Raw genomic sequence first — 27,515 nt, 5'->3', positions numbered from 1 at the left:
GGAGGCGAACAGCACTCGCTCACAGGGACCCTGCCCTCCCCTCGCCTGGCCGGTCAGCAGCAGCTCCAGGAAAACTGGCCACCAGCTCCTTTTGCCCAGGGAGGGGACTGGGGGCCGGGGTCTCCCCCAGGAGCACACCAGGCAGCTCCCACCTGCCTCTCCTCCGCACAGAAGCAGTCCCACACGGGGAAGCCAGGTGCGGGAACTCACCGAAGACCCCTAGGCCTGTCCACAGGCCTGCTCACAGCTGCAAGGAACGTGGGAGGACAACTGCTAATGGCAGCCTCCCTCCTGCAGCGTGAGGAAGCTGCGGACTTCAGCACTGCCGCGCTGGACAGCTCCGCCCGCAGGCCGCCTGGGGCGAGGGCCTGGTGCCAGGCTGCAGGCTGCTCAGGACAGAACAGGTACACCGGCGACCGCCCAGCCTCATCCCTGAAAACCCCGGAGGAGGCTGCGGCGGAGACGGGCACTGCCTCAGGGCCTGCACTGTCCTCCCTGAAGACTCAGAGGAGCGAGTGAGGGGGTGGGGGTCCCACAGGCAGCTGGCCCTGGGTGCAGGGGCTCCTGGCATCTGAGGCTGTCCTTGACCGTCCTGGGCCTGAAGGGCAGTTCTCCCAGGTCACTGGGGCCCCCAGCTCTGCGCGGAAGCAGGCACCCCCGGCGTGAGCCCCACTTTAGCAGGAGCATGTGCCACAGCCTCAAGCAGCCCCGACGCCAAGCGGAAAACCCCAGACCCAGACAGCATGAGGGATCCAGGCTCGGGGGCTCCCGAGTGAGGTCACAGGCCAGACGTGGTGGCAGAGGCGACCCAGGAGGAGAAGCTGGAGGCAAGGGCTGGGGGCGGGTGAGGCCACGGCCACCCCACCGGAGCACGGCCCGCCTCGCACAGCGTCCATCCGCCCCCCAGTGACAGGGCCACCGCAGCTTGCAGACGGAGCCAGGACCCGGTGCAACAGAAGGACACAGGGCGTCCGCCCACCCGAAGCTGTCCAAGCTCTCCAGGACGCCCTCCCTCAGCTCCCGGCCCCAGCTCCATGCCTGTTCCTCACCTACACCCCCAAGGGCTGCAACGGCTCGGGGCTGGGGGACCAGGGAGTGACCGGCCACCATCTTCCACTACCTCAGGCTCACTCGCTACGGGACAGAGCTGACCCTGGGAGCCCCTCACGGAGCAGCCCCACTGGGCCCGCACCCGCGTGCACGGGGAGCAGGGCAGCCTGGGTGGGCCCACTGCCCCCGGGCAGGGCCAGACGGGCATCTCCCGGTGCACCGCCCGCCAGCACCAACCGCCATCACACGAGGCTGGGGTGGGAATGAGGGCGGCCAGGCCACAACCACGCAAGGCTCCCTGGGTCCAGGGGGCCAGCATTAGCACCCCCGGAGCCGGAGACATACAGCCTGAGGCTGAGGCCCGTACGACCTCCAGGGGCTGTGCCCAGAGGCCGAAGGGACTCGGCCTTCAGGAAGCAGTCCTCACCACCAAACCAGCGTCTGACGGGGCTTCTACCAGCTTTGGAAATGAGTGTTGCCTTCACAGAATGCTAGGCGTATGGTACGTTTTTTTAAAAAGAGTATCTTTCCGACCCAGCCCTGAAACATTCACAGTTCAGCAACAATCTCCGGGGAGTGGACTGAGGCAAACTGACCCTGTAACTGTGTTGCCGAGGCTGAGTGGGCTCTCGGGGCCTGGAGGCGGGGGGCTCCTTTCTCTACTGCCCTCTCTGGAAATGCCCATATGCGGTGGGTTCCCACGGCAGCCCAGGAATGTTGGGCCTCCCCACCCCGGGCAGGCCCCTGGAAAAAAGGCATCTGCCGCCCAGGTGGCAGGAGCCTGGGTGCGAGAGGTCAGCGGGGGTGGGGGGTCACGGGGGGGGCAGGCCGCGCCCAGAGCGCCATGTACCAGGGGAAGGGACAGGACAGCCCCCCCAGTCCAGGCTGCGCCCACCCCCCAGCCCGGCACAGCTGGCCGCTGCGCCACAATCCCCATCCACTCTGCCCACTCGCTGCCCCCAAAACCAGTGCCGCACGGAGATTCGGCTGCCGAGGAGAGCAGCAGACATGACGGCCGCCTGTCCCCTCCCAGTGCTGCCTCCCCGCAGGCCCCCAGCCCAGGACCCCTGCCTGGTCCCAACCAGGTGCCTCCCCTTGGGGCACACCAGCCTCCCACCCAGGCCGGGACGGGAAACAGAGACCTGGAGACACGTGACTTTCCCACGGCACAGCCTGGGCTGGGGGCCCTGCCCGGCGGGCTCTGCACCCAGGCTGACTGCAGAGACCCCAGACAAGAGACCCCAGACGCTCTGTGCCTCCTGCTGGCTCACTGGTGCCACCGTGGGCCTGGGACGGGGCACCCTGTCCAGCTCCTTCCCGGCTCCACAGGGCTGGCCGAGGGACTCCTTCTGAACGGCTGTGTAAGACTCTCAGCTCCTCAAACACACCAAGCCCCACCCCGAAGGGCAGGGTGTGGGGAGCTCCACGAGCAGCCCTCTCCAGGGGCCTTGGGCATCCCCAGGTCCCCGCAGCTGTCCACCCAGCACCTGCCCCACTCCCTGCAGGGAGGAAACAGGCCCACGAGGCTGACGCGCTCCATCGCAGGCCCTCACGACAATGGGGGAGTCTGCTGGGGGCGGCAGAGCCTGTGCCTCCACGTGGGCAGGGCTCCCCACGGCCTCTGCAGACCTGGGCTCCCACAGCCCTGCCCACCCGTGCCCCGGCCTCCAGCTGGCACCAGGGTCAATGCCCGAGGAAGCTAGACCTTCATGCCCAACGCACCGCTGGACCCGGCTCAGGCGGGACAAGGAGCAGGAAGGACCAGCCTCGGGGCTGCGGTCCCACCCTGCGCTGCCCCGCCCAGCCCCACCCCGCCCCAGGGCTGCTCTGGCCTTGTGGCCTGCCTGTGGTCCAGGCCAAAGCCAGCCATCGGGAGGGATCATCGGGAGGGACCATCGGGAGGGACCCACTGGGTTTCCAGGTGGCCACCCCCAAGCAGGCGCCGCCGTCTCCTCGGCCCCCACCTTCCAGCTCCTCCACCAAGCTGGCAGCTGCCAGCAACTCTGGAGTCACCCGGGGGCACCGCGGCCAAGCCTGTCCCCAGAGATGCCACATTCCTGGCTGAGCAGCCTCCGCGCCCCCGAGAACCGCCCACAGCCTGACGTGTCCCCAGTCCCGGCCACGTCACGCAGGCCAGGCGGGCCTCCCAACTCTGCCCTGGGGTGAGGAGGGTCCGCCCCGGGGCCTGGCTGAGCCCGGGGACAGCAGTAGCCTGGGTGCCCTGTCCTCCACCAGAGCCCAGCTCAGAACCACGAGGCCCGGCCGGGGGCGGGGCCTGGGCCCCCTGTGGCCGAGGACGTGCCGGCCCCTGGGAGCGCCCCCGTGTTTGCAGGTCAGGGGTGTCCCAGGATGCCGCGCTGGCGCTGGACACACACTGACCTCAGGGGCCCCGATCCAGCCCAGGGCACAGGGAAGAATCCGAGGCCCAGCGGCCTCCCGGGGCCCTGAGGGACGAAAGGCGAGCGGATGGGAAGAAAGCCCCGGAAGAGGAGGGCTGTTTCCTAGGCCCATGGGGGGCTCCCAGCTGCCTGGCTCTGGAACACTGGCCCCTCAGAGGCTGCAGAACAAGGCCGCCGCCTCTCAGGGCCTGGCCCGGACAATCCCCGCTTTGTCCCCGCGGCCTCAGCCCCAGCCCAGCCTCCACCTTGTCCCGAGGCAGAGGCAGCTGGCCCAGCAGCCCCGCTCGGGGGCCGGCAGCCCTGCCCGGGGCGATGCCTCGGGCAGGCCGTGGGCAGCTCAGACGACCCCAACCAGGACCTGGGTGCTGGGCTCACAGAGGCCCACCCCAGGCTCACCACCCAGCGTGGGCTGGCCTGGCCAGCTCGGCCGGCCCGCGGGGGACGGGGGCGCTGGCCGGGCCTGGCACCAGGGAGGACTTCCCTGCAGGGCTTGTCCGGAGGCGCCAGCCCACTGCGTGTCCGAGGACTTCTCACGGAGTCCAGGGCAACACCGGGGGCCCGTCCCCTCCCCCGAGACCCTCGATGGGCCCTGACAGCTGCTGGCCCACTAGACGCCAAGCACAGCACGCGTGCGTCTGGCGCTGCAACCGGCCATTGGGGCCTCACAGAGGCTGTGGGGGGTGCCTGCGGCTCAAAGCCCCCCAAGCGCCAGAGCCAGGGATCATCCCCGGGCTGAGCCTCCAGACTATGGACACGGGACCGCCCCCCGAGGAATAGGCGCCCACGAGGGCCTGGGGGCCTGGCTGCACGGCGGGGAAGGCCAGGCCCACAGTGGCACCCTGGGAGCCACAGGCAGGCCCCAAGGGGTCCCGCTCTGAGCAGCCAGACGGTGCGGGTGGACTGGGCAGGAAGGGACGCTGTGAGAGGGCGGCCGGAGGGCAGCCTCCTCTGCGGGCACTGCCCGATCCTCTGGTGCCCACTGGCCTCGACCTCTGTGGGCACTGCCTGACCCTCTGGTGCCCACTGGCCTCGAAGGTGCTCTCCAAATCGGAGCACGAGGTGACCACATGGTCCCATGGACACTCCTCATGTGTGGCAGCCACAGACCCTCCCTGGGCCCACGGACACGGCAGCACGGCCCACATAAGCCGTCCTTGTGCGGGCTCTGACCCCGGAGGACCTGTCCTCTCTGGGCACACGGAAGGTGCTGGCAGCGAGCAGGGCGCACGGGCAGGCAGAAAAGATGCAGCCGGGGCTGCTGTCTGGCCTCTCAAGACGCCAGACTCTCCCACCCCCGACACCTGCAGGCCCAGAGATCTCCCCACACACAAGTGCTTGCAGTGAAAACCAGGGGAAGAAGTAGCCAGAGAAAGGTGTGGGTGGGCCAGCAGGGGACCCGGCATCTCGTGGCCGAGCCCTCACCACCCCACCTACAGCGGTCGAGGTTGGCTGGGACGGACCAGGGTGGGGAGCACACGTGCCCCCAACACGCACAGCCAAGCCTGCTGGTCACCAGCGAGGCTCAGATAGGCCCTGGCCACCATCCAGCAATCCAGGGCTGGGGGGACCTGGAGTCCCCGGAGTCTGAGACCCTCCGCTCCTCTGCCCGGAACACAGTCAGACGGCTGCCTGTCCAGTGGGGGATCCCCCCGGAGCCCCGAGTGAGGATCTGCCTCAGGGCTGTGGCCAGCGATGGCCTGGCTGCTTCCAGAAGAGCCAGGCCTGGCCCTGTCCACAAGCCACTCCTGGAGAGACGGCTCCAGAGACAATGCCTGGCATACGTGAGCAGAGGCGGGCCCCCTGCACTGCTCTGGGGGCCGCTGGTCTCCGTGCCCCCCAGAAACCCCACAGTGCAGATGAGCCCCAGCCAGAGCAGCACCGGGCAGCACCCAGCTCTGCCAGAGCAGGTCAGGCCTCTGCCCCCCGGCCTGGGCTGAGCCCTCTGCCTCCCACCCTGTCTCTGCAGAGCCTGGCACCACAGCCAGTGATGAGGAAAGGGGGCGGGGCGAGTGCACGAAGACCCAGACGTGTTCAGAGCCACAGGGAACCAGGGTGGGCTGGGGACACTCTGGGACCGGGGTCCTAGGGCTTGGTCCACCCAGGACCCTCCCATCCCTTCGGGAAAAGGCCCATCCTTTGGGGGGAAACCCCCCATCACCCCGGGGACCCCATGCAGAGTTGTCCTCTGTGGACAAGCACAGCCCACCCAGGGCCAGCTCCGAGCCTAGGCAAGGGGCTTCCCGGGGGAGGGTCTGTGCCTTGGGAGGACAGCTGAGCGGCGTCTGTCCCAGCATCACTGGTGGGGCACCAAGCCTTTCCAACCCCTCCAGGGAGGCAGGGACATAGGTGTGGGCTCCCCACCACCCCCCAGCTCTGCCCACAGCTCCTCTAGGACAGGGTGCTAGCGTTTAACCAGGATGCCGTGAGCATCGTGGGCTTTCCCACCGCCCCTGGGAGCCACTGTCCTGAACCAAGTTTGGGTTCTGAGCCCGCTCCCTGCTCATAAAGCAGGTCAGAGAGACTGGGTCTGGCCTGAGGCACAGAGCGGGAGGCAGAGGGCGACGTGGCCACACTGACCATCCGACAGGACAGGTGGTCCGCGTGCGGCCAGTGGAGGCCCACTCCGCTCCGCCTGCTCTGCCCACCCTCCAGGCCTCAGCCCCCCCATGGCGCCCCAGGCTGGTTCCTGGGCCAGCCCCTCCCTGACCAGCCCCGGGGGCCGATGGGTTGTGGCCACTGGCTGGCTGCACAGCTGCCTCCCTCTGCTCAGCCTCCTGAAACAGACACAGTCCTGCACACTGCCCTGCCCATCTCCACCTCTGCCTGCCCCCACCGCCGTCCTGCTCTGAGCCAGGGGTCACCCCAGGCTCTGCAAACCCTCCCTCCAGCTCACCTGTCTCTCCTGCTCACACCTGCCTCTTCCCAGCTCACCTGTTTCCCTCCAGCTCACACCTGTCTCTCTTCCCAGCTCACCTGAGTCTCCCTCGCTCACCTGCCCCATCCCATCCCATCCCAGGAGGCCTCTCCAGCCTGCCTGCCACCAGCACCCACGTTAATTCTCCCAGGAGTCCCTCAAGAGCCTGGAGGGGCTGTCCCCACCATCGCACCCAGCACCCTGTGAGCCTGCCCAGGGGCAGCAGAGCGGCCCCTAACACCCCTCTTTAGCTGAATGGACCCCTCGCCCGAGAGCCCCGTCTTGGCCCCCATCTCCTCCCCGCTGGACGAGGGGTTTCCAAGGGCAGACTCCACCTCCTCCCGTGGACCCCGGCATCCGCCATGCTCACTGTCCTCCCCGGGGTCCTCCTGGCCGACGGGCGCCGAGCCCCCTGCCCCGGGTGTGCTGAGCCTGGAGGGGTGGGGTGTGCTGCTTGCTTCCTGATGGGGCTGGGGAAGCGAAGACAGCACGGCCCCTCCTGGCCTCCTCAGTCCCTGCTGGACCCTCTGGGGGTGTCTCCCCACCCCCCCAGCTGAAGAAGCCTCTCCTGGACAACGGAGTGGACTCCACCCTGCAAAGCGACATCTGCCCCAGCGGGCCTGGAAGGCCCTGTGCCCCGACCGACCAGAAACTGCGGTGAAGCCGGGGTGGGGAGCTCGCCAGGCCGTAAGGACAGCTGTGTGGAGACGGCATCCTGACCACCCCGCCAGCCCTGAAGGGGAGGCCCAACACTGCAGGAGGGACGGACCCCCCTCCCCGAGCCCAACGCCAACCGAGCAAAACAGAACCACTCGTGGCTACAGAGATCCAACAGAAGTGCGAACTGGACCCTGCCAGCCACCAGAGGGACGTCCAGACAGACGGAGGAGGTGGCTCTGTCCACACCTGCCCTCCACGCCTGTAGCGTTCCCCACCCCACATCTGATTCCCCAAAGGCAGTGTCTCAAGGGAGAGCGGCAGGCCCGCCTCCCAACAGGACCCCCCCCCACCCCACCGCCGGGACACGGGGCCAAGGTGGCTGGATCAGCCACCACATGCGGCCCACCACCACTGACATCTACCCCTAGGTCCCCTTTACAGAACCTCAGCAGAGGACGGGCCATGCGTGGGGAGATCGGAGGTGCCCATGACGAGGGGGCCTGGGGGGCCGCACAGCTCAGGGCTCACGACCCCCCGTAGCACACTGTTCCCCAAGGGCTCCTGGCAGGAAGCCTGGCCCCCAGATAAGGTCAGGCAGTTATCTCAGGAGTGAAGGGACAGGCCTGGGAAGTCACAGCTTTCTGGGCATTTGCTGCCAAAGAGCAGCCTGCAGGCCAAGTGACCAGGCCTGGTGGACGCAGGCCACGAGGCCTCATGTCCACCAAACTCTAAAGACCCTGCCGCAGAAGGGGCAGAGAGACAGGCCAACAGGAAGCCGGCGCTCCAGCCATCAGGGTCTTGGGGGGCAGCTCGGAGCGCTCAGTGAGGCCAGAAGGAGCAGGGGACAGACAAACCCCCAGAGGGGCCTCAACCAGAAAGTGGATCCCACTCCGAGACAGGGGCCTGAGGAGCTGCTTCTAAACATCGCAGGGCCTGTTGTTCACACACCACACACATCCTTTTGTGCTCATTACTGTTAATTACAGTGGAAACCTCCTGCAATTAACTGTACGACAGAATAACTCAATGAAGTGTACGGAGACCAGCCCTACCCACAGAGACACGCTGCCGTATCATTCACTGCTGCCATCGCTTACAGGCCGATGTTTCCTTATAATAACATTTTATTGGTACGATAATTAGATTATTTCACTGCCTCCTGCATTCTGCTGCCCCACGCCCCTCCCCCATCGAGGATTTCACCGACAGTTGCTTCTCCCAGGAAACATGTGTATTTTGAACTCCGTTGAACACAGGCTGTCTGCCACCTCCTCCTTGAACCCAGGCCCGCCGCCCCCACTTCCAGTGCCGCTGCACTAGAGCCCGGGGCCCCAGGTGCCTTGGCAGTTGGCACAAGTGAGGGCTGTCCACCCAGGAGGAGAGGGAGAGCGCCCCCACCCCCCACCCCGGCACCCTCGTCGGGCCTCAGTTACATCATAGCCCCCACCCCCACCCCCACCCAGCCGGAGCTTGGCCCACTTTCCTCCCACCTCCAGGCTCTGCCTCTGGGCCACCCTGGGGGGCTTGGGGAGAGCTGGCAGTGTCCCTGGCTGGAGCGGCTCCCTCCTGGACCCCGAGCCTGCCGCCCCCTCCTCCGAGGTCCAAGCAACTTCCAGGGAGACAGGTGAAGGAGGCAGTGCCAATCGGACCTCTGGGCCGCGAGAGAGGCCCATCCAGGGGCAAGAAGAAAATGGCTGAGCGCAGTCTCTCACAAAGCAGATGGGGCACTGGCCGCCGGCTGGGTCTAACCCAACTGCCAGAAAGACCGCAGGCCAGGAGCAGCCGGTGAGCCCCCTCCTCCCCCGGGCCGGGGGTCTGCTCCACTGCCTGTGTGGGATCCGGGGCCGGGATCTGCGCTCGGGCCGTCAGCGGCCTCCCTCTCCCGCCCCCGGGGGAGCGCAGTGTCGCAGCCGAGGCTGAGAGGAGTGAGAGGCGCTGTCCAGCCCCGTGAGTGGCCCGGGCGCTCTCCCACTCCCACCACGAGGGAGGGCCCGGCCTGGCCGGAGCGGCCGGTCCCCGCAGGACGTGCGCGGTGGCCTCCCCGCGCGCCGGCCGCCGGAGTTGGGGTCGCGGCCGGCGGAGCGCGGCCCGGGACGCAGCTGCTCGGGCAGCATGCCGATTAGCGCGGCCGCGGCAGACGGCAGATGGGCGCCCGCCCGGCCCCCTCCTCCCGCGGCACAATGGGCCGGGCCGCTCGGGCTCACAATGCGGCCGGGCCCGCGCACCTGCAGCCGGGCCGAGGGGCGCTGGCCGGGCCGGGGCGCCGCCGCTCGCGCCGCGTGTCCTTGGGCCGCGCCCGGCCGACTGCAACCGCGCGGCCTGCGGGGCCCCGCGGCGGGCCTGAGCGCCCGGCCTCCTATTGTTCGCGGCTCCGGGCCGGAGCCGCGGGCCCGGCCTGCGGCGCCCCGCTCGGGGCGGCCTCCTTCCCCGGCCCCCGCGCGGCGCGCCGGGGCGGCGGGCCTGCGCGCCCCCGGCCCTCGCGGTCCCCTGGCTCCCCCGGCGCCCATCGGCGCCCCCGGCCCTCCGGCCCCGCCGCGGGCCGGCCTCCCGGGCCCGGCCGGCGCGCACGCACCTGTCTGCCCCTTGCCCAGCGTCTTCTCCAGCCGGTAGGGCCCCACATACTGCGCGTGCTGCGCCCCGCCGCCGTCCTTCCCCGTCGATGTCATCGCTCCCGGGCCCGGCGCCGGCGAGGTGGGCGCCCCGGGCGGGCGCGCGGGCGGGCGACGGCAGGGAGGGGCCGCGTCCGCGCGAGTCCGTCCGTCCGTCGGCTGGGCCGGGTCGGCGGCGCCCGGCGGGCCGCGCTCGCTCCAAGACCCCGCGCCTCCCCCGCGCCACCGCCCCCCGCGCCTGCGCCCACTCAGCTACGGCCGGCGCGCGCTGCCTCCGCCTCTGCGAGAGGACCGGGCGGGCGGGGGCACAAGGCTTCCGCCGCCGCCGCCGCCGCCGCCGCCGCCGCCGAGGCCCGCGCCCCGCGCCCCGCGCCCCCCGCGCACGCCCGTCCGTCCGTCCGCGGCCGCGCAGCCGAGCCGAGCCGAGCCAAGCCGAGCCGAGCCGAGCCCGCACGAGCGCAGCCCGACGCAGCGGCGGCCGCGAGTGGCTCTCGCGCCAGCCAATCAGCGGCGCCAACCAATCATCAGCCTCCTCTGCCGGCCCCGCCCCCGCCCCGTCCGCCAGGCCGAGGCCGGCGCTCCCGGGAGCTGGTCTCCGGGAGGCGAGGCCGGGGCGGCGTCCGGGCGGGGCCGGGGCGAGGCTGGGGCGGGGGCGGGGCCTGAGCGTCTCTGGCCCCTCGCTCGCCGCCCACCGCCCCCGACCCCCCTGCCCCGCCCAGGGGGTGAGCTGCGGATGCCCGGCGGCCCGCCTTTAAAGCGCATCCCCGGACCGGACAGGCGGCAGGCCCTGGGGTGGACGGTCTGCGACCCCGGCTCCCGGCGCCGTTCCTGCTGGGCGCGATCACCAGGGTGGAAAGGCGTTACTAGCCCCTCCGCAACCCCCTCCCAGGGGCTGCGGCGCTGCGTGGCCCAGACGTGACCTTGCGCGCCCGGAGGCAGTGCCCGGGACACTGCGCTCCTCCTCTCCGTTTTCTCGGGTACACGACGGTGACCACCAGCACAGCGGAGTTAAGAACTCATCCAAGGCCACACAGCAGGCCTTTGTGCTGGCCCACCCTGCAGAGGGAAGCCTGACCTGGGGGGCCCCCTGTTTCTTGCGGAAAACACACGTGCTGCCTGAGCCAGGGCCGCAGAGGCCGGAGCGGGGGCGAGGAGAAGAGAGGTGAGGGCCGGGAGCAGGGAGCGCCAACCGTGCAGGCGCGGGCCCCACACCCTCTGAGCCGCTGGGTGCCCTGCTGTGGCTCCGATCTGCCGCCAAGTCCTGGGTGGCCACGTTTCTCCAGCAGGTTTTCTACTGGCTTCGGGGCCCCAGCCCCAGCCCGCACTCCAGTTAGGGTAATGCCCTGCTCCGGCCCAGCCTTTGGGGAGGGCCGTGTCAGCTCAGGGAACCCGCAGATCATCCCAGCACCCGCCCTGGGAGAGCCAGCTTGCGTTTTTCTCCCCTCTCTCCGCTCAGGAAAAGGAGACAGCCCTCCAAACCCCAGTCCTCCGCCCTTGCAGGTCCCCCCTTGCTTCCTGCTTGTTTCTTAAAAGGTTGCAGACTGAGTCTTTGGGTGGCAGGTGCTGGGTTCTCCAAAGGTGTGCAGGGCCTCACCCCACAAAACAGACTGCTGCAGACAGCTCCAGGCTTGGCGGGTGGGCACAGGTTTAACTGGATATACGGAGAGTTGGGGACTTTGGACGGGAGACTCCAGGGGCTGAAGGCACAACAGGAGTCATCAGGTCAGGGTGGGCAAGATTCGGGCTAGGGCCATCGGCAGACAGAGGAGGGCGGCAGGCCCAGGCACCTGGAGGAGGGGTATCTGCCAGGGAAGGGACCTACCCTGTGGCCTCCCTGTCTTCCTCTGCTGGAGCCGTGCCTGCCGCGGTGCCCTGGTTTCCCCAGCCTGCAGGACTTACCAGACACATCCTTCTCGTGCCCTCAGCAGCACTGGCCAGCTAACCATGCTTATCTGGATGCTCTCAAGCTAAAACACCTGGCTTTCAAGCTCCCCCCCCACCCCCGCACCCTGTGCTCCTGAGGTCCTCACTCTCTGGCCTCCTCTCAGTCTTCTGTGTCCATGCAGCCCACACCCATCATCATTTCTCAGGGCTCCACGGGGGACCCCTCTGCTTGCCTCTCCATGTTCTCCCTGTCCACTTCTAGCACCTGAACCACCCTTGCCAGCTCCGCCCTCACTCCAGGGCCATGGGGCAGCCTCCCTCCTGCACTTCTCCTGGTATCAGTTGCACAAACTCTCAAACTTAACACAGCACAGAACCACCTTTGTGCATGGCCCCTCATGGCTGGTCTGCCATCCGCCTGGCCCAGCACTGGCCTTGATGCAGAGAAAGTCCAGGTGGGAGACCTCACTGGAGGGTCTCAGCAAACCTTTAAAGGAGCAATAACACGGTCACTGCTGAGTGCTTTCAGAACACAGAGGGGGAGGGAACTCGTTTTGTGAGACCATCTTAACCCTGGTACCAAATCCAGAGAGGACATGACATGAAAAGCAAATTTAAGTCCAGTACACCTCATGAGGCCAGACAAAAGTACTTAACAGAACATTAAAAGAAGAATACAAGGCTTCCCTGGTGGCTCAGTGGTAAAGAATCCACCTGCCAATGCAGGAGACATAGGTTTGATCCCTAATCCTAGAAGATCCCACATGCCTTGCAGCAACTAAATCCCTGTGCCACAACTTCTGAGTCTGTGCTCTCGAGACCAGAAGCTGTGACTACTGAGCCCATGTGCTGCAACTACTGAATCCTGAGCACTCTAGAGCCTGTTCTCCGCAACAAGAGAAGCCATCGCAGTGAAAAGCCCGCGTACCACAACTAGGGAAAGCCCATATGCAGCAATGAAGACCCAGCACAGCCAAAAATAAATAATTTTTTTTTTTTTTTTTTACAAAAGGACAACACATATGACTAAGCAGGGCTAATTCCAAGAATGTAAGTTACTATAACATTTCAGAATTGACAGATGTAGTTCACAATGTGAGTGGTCTGAAACAGAAAACCACAAAATCATTTCAACAAGTGTAAAAAAATTAAGGCATTTGGCAAAATTCAACACTCATTTATGGTTTAAACACATACGCAGTTTGATGCATGATACAGGGTGCTCGGGGCTGGTGCACTGGGATGACCCAGAGGGATGGGACGGGGAGGGAGGTGGGAGGGGGGTTCTGGAAGGGGAAAACATGTACACCCACGGTGGATTCATGTCAATGTATGGCAAAACAAATACAATATTGTAAAGTTAAAAAATAGATAAATAAACTAATTGAAATAAATAAAATGAAAAAAAAAAAACCCACATACACACACACCAGTAAAGTGGGACTAAAAGGAGCTCCTTCAGCCGACAAGGGCTCCCCTGGTCGCTCAGCTGGTAAAGAATCCGCCTGCAATACGGGAGACCCCCGTTTGACCCCTGGGTCGGGAAGATCCACTGCAGGAGGGATAGGCTACCACTCCAGTATTCTGGGGCTTCCCTTGTGGTCAGCGGATAAAGAATCCACCCATAATGTGGGAGACCTGGGTTTGATCCCCGGGTTGGGAAGATTCCCTGGAGAAGGGAAAAGCTACCCACTCCAGTAGTCTGGCCTGGAGAATTCCATGGACTGTATCGTCCATGGGGTCACAAAGAGTCAGACACGACTAAGCGACTTTCACTTCAACTGATAAAGGGGATCTAGAAAAACCCAGTGACGTCACACTTGATGGTGCGAGCCGGATGGGCACGAGGCAGAAACACCTGCTGTCACCAGATGTCGCTAGCGGTACAGAGCCCGCCTGGCAACGCGGGGCCCGAGAGACGCAGGCTCCACCCCCGGGTCGGGAGCATCACCGGGAGGAGGGCACGGCCACCCCCCCCACTCTCCTCGCCTGGAGAATCCCACCGACAGAGAAGCCTGGGGGGCTACGATCCATAGGGTCGCGAAGAGTCAGACACGACTGAAGAGGCAGCACGCACGTATCACTACTTCACCGGAGGATACAGCCAATGTAATAAGGCAAGGAAAGTAATGTTTGTATATAACTGGAAAGGGAAAATTGAAACAATCATGATCCACAGATGGCATTTTTGTCTGTAGATTAAACTACGTGATACTCCTAGAACTAACACATGAGTTTGGCAAAGTCACAGGATAAAAAGCCAAAATATAAAAATTCTATCTCTGTGTCCTAACAGTGGACAATTAGAAGTTGAAATTGTAAGAACAATATAATTTATAAACAGAATAAAAAAACACGAATTATTTAAAGAAAGTGTAAGAACAATACAATTTATAAATAGAATTTTAAAAACCATGAATTATTTAGAGGTAAATTTAACAGAATATGTGTGAGACATGTACCCAAAAAACTATAAAATATCACTGAGAGACCTAAAAAGACCTAAATACATACAGAGTCATACCGTGTTTGTTACCAAGCCAAACCTGAATCCACTCACCCAACGTGCAGCCAAGCCAATCTACTGACCCTGGGTTGTGATGAAGAAAACTGCATTTTATTGCAAGGTCAGCCAAGGAGAAGGGGCAGCTCAGCTCATGCGCAAAAGGCACAAACTCCCTCACAGCTTTCAGGGAAGGGGCTTGACAGACAGTGTGGGGAGGGTAGTCACAGGGTGTGCACAATTCTCTGATGGGTTGCTGGTGAAGTGTCGGGAATCTCAATCAACTCTCCAGTTCCAGCCAGTCTGGGGTCTCCATGCTGGTAGTCAGCTTGCAGTTAACTTCTTCCACCTGCAAATCAACTCGAGGACATGGCTCAGACTATTTCCCGTAGCCATCGAGGAGGAACCTTGACTTTGACTCTCACTATTTTGTCTGGCTTGACTCCTTGCCTTTGTTTCCTCATTTTCCCACTTCTCTGATTAAATTTGCTCTTCGGAACTCAGGGAAGGCCTAGGAGGCTGAAGCCCTTCTACATACAAGAGGTGTGGGACCCGGAGGGAGTCTGTGCCTGAAGCCCCCCCATGGTCCTGCTCCGTTTCCTGGTCTTGGGTTCCGAGACTGTATTGTTGAGGTGCTGATTCTTCCCCATATTGATCTGCAGGTTCAATGCAGTTTCCAGCAAAACCACCCAGTTTTTAAAAAGACTTTGACAAGATGATTCTAAAATTTATAAGAGATACAAAGGACGAAGGAAATTCCAAACAATGATAAAGAAGAAGGAAGTTGAGAGACTTATATTACCTGATTCCAAGCCTTATAAAGCTATAGCAGAAAAGACAGAACAGTATTGGCTTAAAGATAGACAGATAAACCAAAGGATGGGCCTAGAGTTTAGAACTCAGTCCTTGCATTTATGACAATAGGTTTTCAACAAAGGTGCAGAGGGCATCTAACAGAGAAAAGATACTCATTTCAGCAAGGTACTGAAATAATTAAACATCATATGTTAATAAAGAAACCTGGGGCTTCCCTGGTTGTCCAGTGGTTAAGAATCTACCCTGCAATGCAAGGGACACCAGTTCAACCCCTGGTCCAGGAAGATCCCACATGTCTTGGGGCAACTAAGCCCATGTGCTACAACTCTTGAACCCAGGCTCTAGGGCCCACGAGCTGCCAGGGCAGCCAAAAACAAATACAGAAATGAATACAATTTAAAAAAAGAACCACAAAGCTCTCTCACTATCTGATACAAATATCAGCTAGATTAATGCTTATTCATATTAACTAGCAACAGTACAGATATAAATGTAAGAATTACAAACACAAAACTGCTAGAAGAAAACAGAAAAAAAAATCTTTCTGTCCTTGAGTTATGCGAAGATTTTTCTAGATATAATATGAAAAGCACAAACCAAACAATTTTTTAAATAATAAATTGGACCTCATCAAAATTAAAAATATTTGTGCCCCAGAAAACACTGTAAAGAAGATGAAAAGACACAAATTGGGAGAAAATATTTGCAAAACACATCCCCAATAACAGATTTGTGTTTTGAGTACATAAAGAACACTTGCAACTCAATAAGAAGACAACTTGATTTAAAAATTGAGCAAAATAGGACTTCCCTGGTGGCACAGTGGATAAGAAGGCAACTGTCAATGGAGGGGACATGTGTTTTGGTCCCTGGCCTGGTAAGATTCCATGTGCCACGGAGCAGCTAAGCCCATGTGCCACAACTACTGAGCCCACCTGCTGCAACTGCAGAAGCCTGCACACTCTAGGGCCCATGAGCCTCAATCAACAAGCCCCTGTGTTGCAACTACTGAAGCCCGAGCACCCTAGGGCCAGCAAGCCGCAACTACTGTAACCACTGTGCTGTAACTACTGGCACCCATAATCCTAGAGCCTGTGCTCCGCAACCAGAGAAACCACTGCAGTAAGAACGCACCCCAACGCAGAGGAGCCCCCACTGGCCCCAACCAGAGAAAAGCCCTCGCAGCAGTGAAGGCCCAGCCTCCATAAGTAAAATAAAAGTTTAACATTGGGCAAAACATTTCAACCAAGAAGAGAAAAAGATGGCAAATAAGCACATGGGAAAAAATGGCCAACGTGATTGGTCACGTGATCCAGGAAAGGTAAAACCACAACTACCGGCCTATTTGGACGACTGAACCTCCCAGTGTGGACAGCGAACGCCTCCTGCTGCTGCTGCTGCTAAGTCGCTTCTGTCGTGTCCGACTCTCTGTGACCCCATAGACGGCAGCCCACCAGGCTCCCCCGTCCCTGGGATTCTCCAGGCAAGAACACTGGAGTGGGTCGCCATTTCCTTCTCCAATGCATCAAAGTGAAAAGGGAAAGTGAAGTCGCTCAGTCGTGTCCGACTCTTCGCGACCCCATGGACTACAGCATACCAGGCTCACCTCCTACTGGATAGAATTCCGAGCAGCTGGAGCCCATGTGTGCTGCTGACGGGGATGCAGACGTCTGGCCACTTTGGAAATCAGTGTGGTAATTTCTTATAAAGTTCAACACACACTTGCCACACAACCCAACAGTCCCACTCATAGTATTTTCCCAAGTAAGCGAAGACGCAGTCCACCTGAACCAGCACGCCGATGCTCACAGCAGCTTTGCTTTTTGTTTTAATTTATAATGCTTTATTTTATCTGTGTGGAACCAGAAGCATTGCTAGTTGAACACATCATGGTTTAGATTATCGCACACAACAGTTGTACTGAAAATAGGGGCATCTCCAAGTTACAGACTATCTGAAACTGCTTTCTTTTTTTTTATTTTCATTGGCATATAGTTGCTTCACAGTGTTGCGTTACTTTCTATCATACAGCAAAGTGAATCAGTTATACGTATGCATATACATACGTTGCTGCTGTTTAGTGTCTCAGTCATGCCTGACTCTTTGTGACCCCCTGGACCGTAGCCCGCCAGGCTCCTCTATTCATGGGTATCTCGGGCAAGAATACTGGAGTGGGTTGTCATTTCCTCCTGCAGGGGATCTTCCCAACCCAGGGATTGAACCCAAGTCTCCTGCATTGGCAGGCAGATTCTTTACCACTGAGCCACTTGGGAAGCCCACACATATATGTGTGTGTGTAAACCCTCTTTTTTGGATTTCCTTCCCATTAGGTGCCCACAGAGCGCTGAGTGGTCTCCCTGAGCTATACAGGAGGTCACAGCAGCTTTATTTATAATGGCCAAAAATTGGAAGCAACCCACGTGTCCTCCAGTGAGTGGTAGGGTGGGTAAGCCGGGGTCCATCCCCACGGTGGACACCTGCTCCACAGCAAACAGGACTGTGGGGAGTGCCTGCCACGACTCAGGTGAACGGCAAACACGTCACACAGAGGATCTGGGCTCGGGAGGCTCTGAGTGGTGTCACTATGACGTTCTGGAGGAGGCAAGACTGCAGCTACCTGGAGAAGCGTGCAGCCGCCAGTGCGGGGTGGGGGACTGGGAGCTGCTAGCAGAGGGAAACGTGGGAAGTGCTGGACGTGCTCTAGGGCCCCGCTGCGGTGGTGATGCAGCTGTGGCTTTTGTCAAACTCGAGTCATACACATAACACAGTTAGTTTTACTGCATGTGAATTTTATTTGGCTAAAGCTGACTGGCACAAATGGGATCTACCCTAAGGAGCTGAGGGCCAGGTGGGGAGAGAAAGCCTATGTCCTCTGCCCGTTTTCAGCGTTCCCTGGCTGTGGGCAGGTGAGTGGCAGAAGGCTTCCTGGAGGAGGTGAGCTTGAGCTGCCTGAAGACCTGAGTGCAGAGCAGAAGACAAGGATACCCGGATGTCGCTGGGTCTTCCCACGTCCACTGCATGGGGTCAGGGCGGATACTGTGGGTTCACAGCGCCCACAGCCCACGCACAGGCCCTCAGGAGGACGATCTGGAGCGAGCAGGCTTGGTCACTCAGCTCCATGAGAGGCAGAGGGCAGTGGACCAGCCGTGGCAGGAGGGCAGCATGTGGGGCTCGGGCCACAGCAGCTCCCCCAGGAGGGGGCCTGGGAGCCACCCAGGGCATCTGGCTGGCCGTGACTGAGGCAGGGGGTCTCTCTCACCTGCCCACCATCCTGCCCACTTGCACCCCCAGGGACAGAGGCTCCAGCTCCACGGCTCCAGCACTTGCTTTCTGAGGCCAAGTGCAGATGGACTCATCATTCATTCATTCCACGTGGCCTGAGGCTCATGGCCACAGGGATTAAAGATGGTGTGGCAGCCCCTGGACAGAGACTCACACAAATAGATAATTACAAGACCTGGCGGCACGAGTGAGCTGGGGAGACGCTCCCAGCCCTGAGTCACCAAGTCCCCCCCGTGGAGGTATGTGATGCTGGGTGCAAGCGAAGCCCCCAAGGAGGGTGTGCAGCTCTGAAGACAGGCCAGAGGGACACGGAGAGATGGTACGCTGGGCGGGCCTGCGAAGACAGAGGAGGGGGAGCAGTGGACCCAGAACGGGAGGAGGGGGCGGAGGGCTGTGGAGGGCTGGTGGGACCACGTGTTCTCAGGCTCCGTGGGGAGGATGATGCTCATGGGAGTCTTAATTACCAAGGAGCGTGTGCTCGTGGAGAGCATTTCGACATAAGTGTTGTGCTTCTTTTGTTAAATGTATTCTTAAGTATTTTATTCTTAATGATGTTATTATAAGTGTGTTTTCATAATTTCATTTTCAGATTGCTCTTGCTAATATATAGAGATGCACATGATTCTTGCACTGCCTCTTGTAATTCTGCCAACCTTACTGGTTCTGGTAGCTTTTAGTAGATTCCTTACGTTCCTTATATTCAAGCTCAGGCTGTCTGCATACAGAGACAGCTTTACTCCTTCTTTTCCAACCTGGATGCCTTTATTTCTTTTTCTTGCTTTATTACCCTGTCCCAAACCTCCTGGAGAGTGTTGAATACAAGTGGAGGTGAGCAGACATCCATGTCTTGTTCCTAATGTCAGGAGGAAAGCATCTAATCTTCTGTTGTTAATATAGTGTAAGCTGTGGGTTTTTCCTAAATACCCTTTATCAAGTGGAGGAAGTTCACTTCCATTCCTAATTTGTTAAATGTTTGTATCATGCAAGGGTGTTACATTTGGTCAAATGCTTTTTCTAAGTCTGTTGAGGTGGTGTGGCTTTCTAAAATCCAATTGACGTGGTGTGTGACATTAACCGATTTTCAAACACCAAACCCAGTTTGCATTCCTACGATCAGTACCCCTTGGTCATGGCACACAGTGTTGATGGATTCAGTCTGCTAACACTTCGTTGAGGATTTTTGTGTCTGTATTTGTAGGGTATATTGGTCGGAAGCTTTTTTTTCTTGTGATGTCTATATCTGGCTTTGCTATCAGGGTGGTTCTGGCCTCGTAGAATGAGTTAGGAAATGTTCTGCCCTCTTCTTGGAAGGGTTTGTGAAGGATTAGAATTAATTCTTCATTAGGGTTTGGTCAGATTCACCAGAGAAGCCATCTGGGCAGGGTTTGTCCTTGTGGGAATCTAAATCATTAATTCTATCTCTCTACTTGTGGTAAGTCTATTTGGATGTTCTATTCCTTTTGGAGTTGGTTTTCATTGTCTGTATCTTTCCAGGAACGCGCCCGTCTCCCCTAAGTTGCCTAGTTGGAGCACTCATACATTCGTAGCTGAGTCCTTTGCCGTCTGGGTCTTCCCCTCGGCCTCAGCAGGGGTCAGCTCCTGTCCCCTCTCTGCTTGTACCTTCCATGCCTCCCCCCCGGCAGGCCTCCTCTCCCACCAGCCGGCCCTCCTCACCCTGGCTCCTCTCCGGGTACCTGGGTACCAGGCACACTTGTCCTCACAGCCTGGAAGGGCCTGCATGTCTTTCATCAAACGTCAGAGGATTTGTTTGCCAGGATGGCTGTAACAAGTCCCGCAGACAGGCCGGCTTAAACAGCCAGCGCTCACCATCTCCAGGCCTGGAGCTTGAATCCCAGACCCGGGTGTGGGCGGGGCTGGTCCTCCTGAGGCCTCTCTCCTGGGCATGCGGACGGCGGGCCATCTCCCCCCGTGTCCTCACAGGGTCGTCCCTCTGAGTGTGTCCGTGCCCTGACCTCCTCTTCCTGTGAGGACCCCAGTCCTATGGAATTAGGGCCCACTCTAGTGACCTCACTTTACCTCGTTTAGTTGCTAAGTCATAGCCAACTCTAGCCATCCCATGGCCTGTAGCCCATTTTACCTTGATCACTTCTTTAAAGGCTCAGCTCCAAATACAGCCACACTCTGAGCCAGGGGTTAAACATGTGAATCTGGGGAACATGATTCAGCCTATAACCTTCAGTTGTCCCTGAGGCCCAACACGGCCTCGCCTCTAGGAGTTGGCAACGTTTCCTTCCAAAGACTCCACATCCCTATCCCTCTCCCCTGCTCACCCTTCTCCCCTTCTCACCCCTCCCCCACTCACCCCTCCCTCGCTCACCCCTCCCCCACTCACCCCTCCCCCCTGCTCACCCCTCCCCACTCACCCACTACTCACCCTCCCCCGCTCACCCCTCCCCCACTCACCCCTCCCCCTGCTCACCCCTCCCCTGCTCACCCCTCCCCCCTGCTCACCCCTCCCCTGCTCACCTCTCCCCCCTGCTCACCCCTCCCCCGCTCAACCATCCCCCCACTCACTCCTCCCCCCGCTCACCCCTCCCCCCTGCTCACCCCTCTCCCCTGCTCACCCCTCTCCCCTGCTCACCCCTCTCCCCTTCTCACCCCTCCCCCCACTCACCCCTCCCCCATCACCCCTCCCCTGCTCACCTCTCCCCCCTGCTCAACCACCCCCCACTCAACCATCCCCCCACTCACTCCTCCCCCCGCTCACCCCTCCCCCCCGCTCACCCCTCCCCCCTGCTCACCCCTCTCCCCTACTCACCCCTCCCCTGCTCACCCCTCTCCCCTTCTCACCCCTCCCCCCACTCACCCCTCCCCATCACCCCTCCCCTGCTCACCTCTCCCCCCTGCTCAACCATCCCCCCACTCACTCCTCCCCCCACTCACTCCTCCCCCCGCTCACCCCTCCCCCCGCTCACCCCTCCCCCATCACCCCTCCCCTGCTCACCCCTCCCCTGTTCACCCGTCCCCTGCTCACCCCTCTCTGCTTCTCAACCCTCTCCTGCTCGCCCCTCACCTACTCATCATTTTCTTTTCCACAGCAGGTATCATCTTCTGAGGTCCATTCTACATTACCTTTTGCCCATCTCCCGCTGTGGAACTCAGCCCTGTGAGGCAGGATCCTTGTTTTGTTTCTGGATGAATCTTGGGAGCAGAGCCCCGCCGGGCACAAGGTTGGTGCTCAGCCAATGAACCACTTCCCTCCCTCCCTTCCTCTTGTATCGTGAGCTGCAGGGGCTGCAGCAGGTGCAGCCATCGTAACTGTGAGTGTCAGCTAGGGTCTCCCAGGGGCAGAAGCCACAGATCTGTGCATCCTCTCTGTCTCTCTCTAATCTCCTTCCCGCCTCTCTCCCCGCTGGAGACCCCAGGAGCAGGTGGTGCGGTTCCAGTCTGAAGGCAGGAGTAGACCGATGTCCCAGCTCACAGAGTGGGGCAGGAGGGACTCTCTCTTACCTGGGCAGGCTCAGCCTTCTGGGCTAGTCAGGCCTTCAACTGATTGGATGAGGCCCACCCACAGTTGGAAGAACCATCTGCTCTACAGAGTCCAATTCAGATGTTCCTCTTATCCAGACACACCAAGACTCTTTATACATATATATATATATTTAAATTTGTTAATTGGATGGTAATTACTTTACAATATTGTGTTGGTTTCTGCCAAACATCAACATGAATGAGCCATAGGCATACATATGTCCCCTCCCTCTTGAACCCCCCTCCCACCTCCCGCCCCATCCCACCCCTCTAGGTTGTCACAGAGCACTGGATCTGAGCTTTGTGCATCATACAGCAAACACCCGCAGGCCATCCTTTCTCCATACGGTGATGGACTGTATGTGTCTCGATGCTCTCTCTCAGCTCATCCCACCCTCTCCTTCCCTCACTGTGACCGCAAGTCTGTCCTTTATGTCTGCATCTCCTTCGCTGCCCTGCAAAGAGGTCCATCAGTACCATCTTTCTAGATTCCACAAATATGTATTAATATACGCTATTTGCTTTTCTCTTTCTGACTAGTAGGCTCTAGGTTCACCCACCTCATTAGAACTGACTCAAACACCCAGACTCTCGTTTGACCAAACCTCTGGGCCCCCAGTGGCCCAAATGAGTCGACGTGTAAAAGCCACGCTCACACAGTGTCTTCACTTACAAACAAGGATGCTGGTCTGGACCATCTGCACTGGCGCATTTGACGTGCCTCTCTGATCACTTTCCTGCGGTGAATTTCCCAGCAGAGGGTGGTCAGGACACCGGGTGCTGCGTTTTATACACCTTCTCTCCACCAGCCCCGCACATGGCCCTCGCTCTAGAACAGGTGTGATGATTTCCCGGGCTCTCCTGCTCACCCACCCCACCCCCGTCATTCCAACGATCATGAACCACCTTCGTCCGTCCGCCCCCACGGAACAGGGTCGTGTGCTGACACCCGGCGGCTCTGATGCAACCGCCCTCTTCACTGGCAGGACGGTTCCGGCCACTGGCGAGGCCAGAGGGTTTCTCTCCTGCCTTTGGCCACCATTTGCATTTTTCTTTTGTGAATGACTTCTTCGTGTGTTTTCCTGCTTTTCTTTCGAGGTGTTCAGCTTCGTCTCACTGATCTGCAAGAGCCCTTTCAGTGTTGAAGACACTAGGATTCCCTGGCATGCTCGCTGCAAATATTTTTTCCAGGCTTGTTCTTTGACTCTCAGCCGTGGTTACAGTGTTTTGTGGGCTAAGTGCATTTTCAATGTCTGTGTCATCCGGTCTTGTAATCTTCCCTCTACAGCTCCAGCAAGGAAGAGACCTCTATTAGGGCCCTCCAGCTGTCAGTGGCCTTAACCTCTGAGCCGTATCCGTTGGTGCCCTGCAACAGCGACCTCGGGCAGGAGGCCTGTCTGCCCATGTGGGGCCAACTGGGGTCTCCCTCTTCATCATTTGGGACTGGGATCCAGAGGTGCCCACCGGGCAGTGCTGCCCATTCCACCCGAGGACACAGAAGCCTAGGAGCTGTGGGGGTGGGGGGAGTGGCCCCTAGGGGCTCTGAGATGCAGGAACAGTCAGATTACCGAGAGGGGGAGGGAGAGAGGGTTGCAGAGGTGAGCAGGCTGTGGGGGAGGGACACAAGCTGTCGGGATGGAGAGAGCACCCCGGGCCTGGAAGGTTCCCCAGGCCTAGGAGGCCAGTCTGTGTCCCTGGGCATCTCTAGCTTGTTAGCTGGGTGGGTCATTTGCCCCAAAGAGCCTTGGTCCAGCCCTGCAGCGATGAGATGCCAGCACTCGAGTGCGTCTGGCAGCCTTACCATCTGCTGTCCTCCAGGCGAGCCTCCCTAACTTATGCCCCCCCAGCTTGTCCTAGGGGGACCCCAAGGGGCAGTTTTACTCCCTTCTGGCTGGGCTAGTTGCTAGTTCCTGAGGTCACCACTCTACCCCTTTACCCCACCCGTCCAGCTCAGGGTGGGGAGGGAGAGACAACAAGGGCAGGGGGCTTGGAGCAGGTGACCCGGTGGCCCCCAGGGCCAGTCTCAGACGCCTCCCTGACTGCTCCGTGCTGGGACACACCCAGGTTCCCAGTGTTTGGCCCTTGGAGCGGGTTGGCCCTGGGGGGGTCTCAGAGGCAATTCTTCCATTCAGCCCTGTCCCCCATACTTCTGTCTGCCAGGCGAGGGACCAAGCCCCTGCAGCCCAAGCTGCTCCAGGCTCCCCGCCCCCAGCTTCCTGCTGCACACAAGCTCCTTCCCCTTCTTTGGACACCCGGAGAGGGAGTGGGGGGCCCAGGGTTTGTGCGTACTTCTGACCATCAAGGGCTGACCAGGAAAGATGTGGAGCCCTGTTCCTGAGGGACCCCAAGGCCAAGAGGCACAGGTTCCAGGGATCAGGATCTGGCCTGAGGACAGAAACTTCCCAGTAAGTCAGAGGTGAATGGGCTGCCCTGGGTCCCAGCAGGCTCTGAGCCAGGCCCCCAGCTTGGCGGGGGTAGGGGTGGGGTCACCGGCTGGTGGGAGGGGGTGGAGGACCCTCCAGAGTGTAGGGACGTCTTTTGCTGCAGGGTCAAGATCCAGGGTCCCCTCGCCTTGCTCCCTATCTGGGGTAGGCTGTGTATTTCCATCAGCATTTGAATAAGAAATGGGGAATTTAAAAAACAGGCTTTTGGGGCTGTTTGCGGGACCATGTGAAGGTACTTAATACCGCTAAACTGCACACTTAAAAATGTTTAAGAGGATACGTTTTCTATTTTCAACCACAAAAATGTACAAAGCAGGCTGGACAAAAGAGAGGAGTCACAGTCTCCAAGGTGGGGCTTTGTTCTGTTCCCCTCCCTTCCCTGGGACTTGGTGGGGGATCGGGGAGCCTGTGACCGCTGGGAGCCGGTGTGGCTGGACGGCACAGAGAGCCCGGCCCCTTGGCCCCAGTCTGTGCGCTGGACGCGGGAGGAGGGAGCGGGGCGGAGGGCCTTGTTTCCAAGCCGGCTCTCCCCGCGCTGGCCGCCTATTTTTGGAGCATTAATCCGATTCCTCGAGAGACTGCCCAGCCGTCGGCCCCTCCTCCCTCGCTGGCGGGGTGAACCCGGCGGAGCGGGCGCAGGAGCCAGTGCGCAGGGTTCGGTGCCACCGCCGACGAAGGGGCAGCAGGCAAGGCTGGAAATGACGCTTGTTAGACAAACGCAGTGAACGCGGGTGCTGGGCGGGGACATGTGTGCCTGTGAGTGTGTGTGCGTGCATGCGTGTGTGTGTGCGCACGCGTGTGTGAGTGTGTGTGTGAGCCTGTGTGTCTGTGAGAGTGTGTATGTGAGTGTGTGTGTGTGAGTGTGTGTGTGCGCCTGTGTGTCTGTGAGAGAGTGTGTGTGTGAGAGTGTGTGTGTGTGAGTGTGTGTGTGAGAGTGTGTGTGTGTCTGTGAGTGTGAGTGTGTGTGAGAGTGTGAGTGTGTGTGAGTGTGTGTATGTGAGTGTGTGTGTGTGAGTGTTGTGTGTGTGTATGTGAGTGTGTGTGTGAGTGTGTGTGTGAGTGTGTGTGTGAGAGTGTGTGTGTGTGAGTGTTGTGTGTGTGTATGTGAGTGTGTGTGTGAGTGTGTGTGAGTGTTGTGTGTGTGAGTGTGTGTGAGCCTGTGTGTCTGTGTGAGTGTGTGTGTGTGAGTGTTGTGTGTGTGAGTGTGTGTGAGTGTGTGTGAGTGTGTGTGTGTGAGTGCGTGTGTGTGTGCGTGTGAGTGCGTGTGAGTGCGTGTGAGAGTGTGTGAGTGTGGGGGGGGGGCGGGGCCTGTGCATTTCTCCTCCCTCGTCCCCCCAGAGCTGACCACCAAGAGTTGATGTACAAGAAACGGTGCCCAGGCGCCAGCGCAGGAAACGCTCGGCGGAGTGAGTCCCCACCTGACTCACACGGGCGAATCCAGACTTCATGACGCTTACACTGGGCGAACTGCAGCTTAATATTCGGTGCGTTTTCAGTAAGACTGTCCTTGCATTTGCTTGCTTAACGACACGGGGCCCCGGAGACCCTGGAGAGGTCCCTGCCCTGGAAGTGCTGTGGGGGACGGGGAGGTGCCTCAGCCCGCCTTCCTGATCTGTCTGCTCCTGGCTGGCAGCGAGACCGTTTATTTATGTTTTCAATTTGGTTTTTATTATTGTTTTTTCAGATTTAGGAGAAGTACATCAAACATCCTCACACCCCTAGAAGCCAGTCAGATAGATGTCTCCGAAGTGCAAGCAAAGTGTCTCCCTCAGATGGGAGCTGAAGAAAAATATCTAATAATTATGTTGAATGTTAATAATTAAAGTTAATATAACTCAGTGGATTGAGTCCATATTTCTTGGAGTGTGCGTGTCTCATCGCTAGGCAAGCTGCGCATCAATTCTTTGCACACAAATAGCTGGAAGATTTACATTTTTGCAGTGTTAGTGTTTCCCACGAAATTGGCCTTTAATACAGAATTTTTCTCTTGTTTTCTCAGGACCCCTTTGACACGGTCGGCCACTTGGTCTGGACCTGACCCGATTCCTGAGTCCCGTGTGAGGGCGTGAGGCAACCTGTGGTTGACCTTGGTCATCCGTGGGCTCCACCCCGTCGGGCGCTCGTGGGAGAATCTCCAGGGGCCGTCACCAGCGATCCGGGAAGCAGCCCACTGCAGGAAGAGCCCGCGCGGGGAGCACAGGCCTGGTGAGGACTTGGAAGCCTCTTTGGTCACCAGAAGGTAGAGCCTTTTAGGGTTGGGTGCAGCTGCTGCAGACCTGTATAGACTCCCTGAGACCACGTTCTCAGGCCCGCGCCTCTGCCCCAGCCGGGCCTCAGGAGCACAGTAGCTGGGATGGGAGCCGGTCAGGGCTGCCCCTCCCGGGAGGGGCCTTGGCCCATTGGGGAGGGAAGAGGGGTCCGGCCCAGAGGCTGCAGGCACGGCGATGGGGCGATGCCTCACGGGCCCCGCTGGAGCCCTGGGCCGAGTCCTTTGCTCCCTCCCCACAGATGTGTGCTCCCCGGCTCTGGTCAGCACTGGTCACGTGTGGTGGCCACCTTCGGCAGCCGAGCATCCCTGAGCCCCCAGGGCATCCAGCCCCTCCAGCCCGACCTCCAGGACAGATCCCAGGGAGCTGCCCACTGCCGAGGTCATGAGCCCCTCCTCTGCTCCCTGCCCCTGCCGAAGCTCGGGGCAGCCATGTCCTCCTCAGCGTGCCCTGTGCTCAGAGCTCCGTGGGCCCCGTGGCTCCACCCAGCCTCGGCTCGGCTCCGTGGCCCTGTCCCTGCTCCCCCTGCCTCCTGCTCTGAGTCTGTCTCAGCCTCCTGACTGTGCCCCTTCGGCCACCTGCCCCACCCCCTCATGGGGTGTCGGGGGGCCCTCCAGTACTGGTCCCTGGCCCACAGAACCCCCTCCCTCCAGTGAAGACTGCAGCCTGACCCGGTTCCGGGCCCCCCGATGGGCTGGTCCCTCACTGCGTTGTGCCCGGGGCCTGCCCGGCGGCTCTGGCTCCTCCTCCCATCACTGGCCCTTGACAGTGACCCTGGCCCTTCTGGCCCCTGCCCAGGTGCCTCTGTGAGTGGACGAGCGGCCAGGCTAGAGGGCGCAGGAGGGAACGACCCCCCAGGTGAGCAGCGTGTCTCAGGCCTGGCCTGAGAAGGCCCACTCCCTGGAAGGGGGGCTGACCTGAGCCAGGCCGGGGGCCCAGCCCGGAGAGGGCTGCCTCCCCTGCTGAGGCCTCGGCCACGTCCTGAGATGTTCCCACCTCAGGAGCAGGAAGGGGTCCGGTTGTGCTGCTGACCACCTCCCTGCTGTGGCCTGGCATGTGTCCCCGGGTCCCAGCTTGAAGCCCAAACCTCAGCCCCTCCTGTGTGGCTGTATTTGGAGACACAACCCCTTAAAGAGGTGATGTAAGACGACTGAGGTGCACCGGGGCGGGTCCTGACCCCAGAGGGCTGGGGTCC

The 27,515-nt window shown here is 60.2% G+C and overlaps 1 protein-coding gene across 9 annotated transcripts in view; it reads right to left on the bottom strand.

Annotated features, from left to right (window-relative positions):
* BRSK2 (BR serine/threonine kinase 2) overlaps positions 1-9,916 on the bottom strand; it is a 50,598-nt gene extending 40,682 nt beyond the window's left edge. For 5 of the 9 annotated variants that reach the window (XR_014067497.1, XM_081536581.1, XM_081536586.1 and 2 more), the window contains exon 1: positions 9,596-9,689. Coding sequence is in view for 8 of the 9 variants with exons in the window: in XM_081536581.1 (XP_081392707.1) it covers positions 9,596-9,689 (94 nt within the window). In the remaining variant the exon portion in view is untranslated. Of the gene's footprint in view, positions 1-9,595 lie in introns of all 9 variants that reach the window. The other 4 variants (XM_081536587.1, XM_081536589.1, XM_081536583.1 and 1 more) reach the window with 1 other exon arrangement.
* Between the last annotated feature and the right edge of the window lie 17,599 nt (positions 9,917-27,515).

This window comes from Giraffa tippelskirchi, chromosome 10, assembly GCF_054371585.1.
Source record: "Giraffa tippelskirchi isolate mGirTip1 chromosome 10, T2T-mGirTip1v1.2.pri, whole genome shotgun sequence".
NCBI classification, from domain to species: Eukaryota; Metazoa; Chordata; class Mammalia; order Artiodactyla; family Giraffidae; genus Giraffa; species Giraffa tippelskirchi.
The sequence above is the reverse complement of the archived record's forward strand: the minus strand, read 5'-3'. Positions and strand labels throughout refer to the sequence as shown.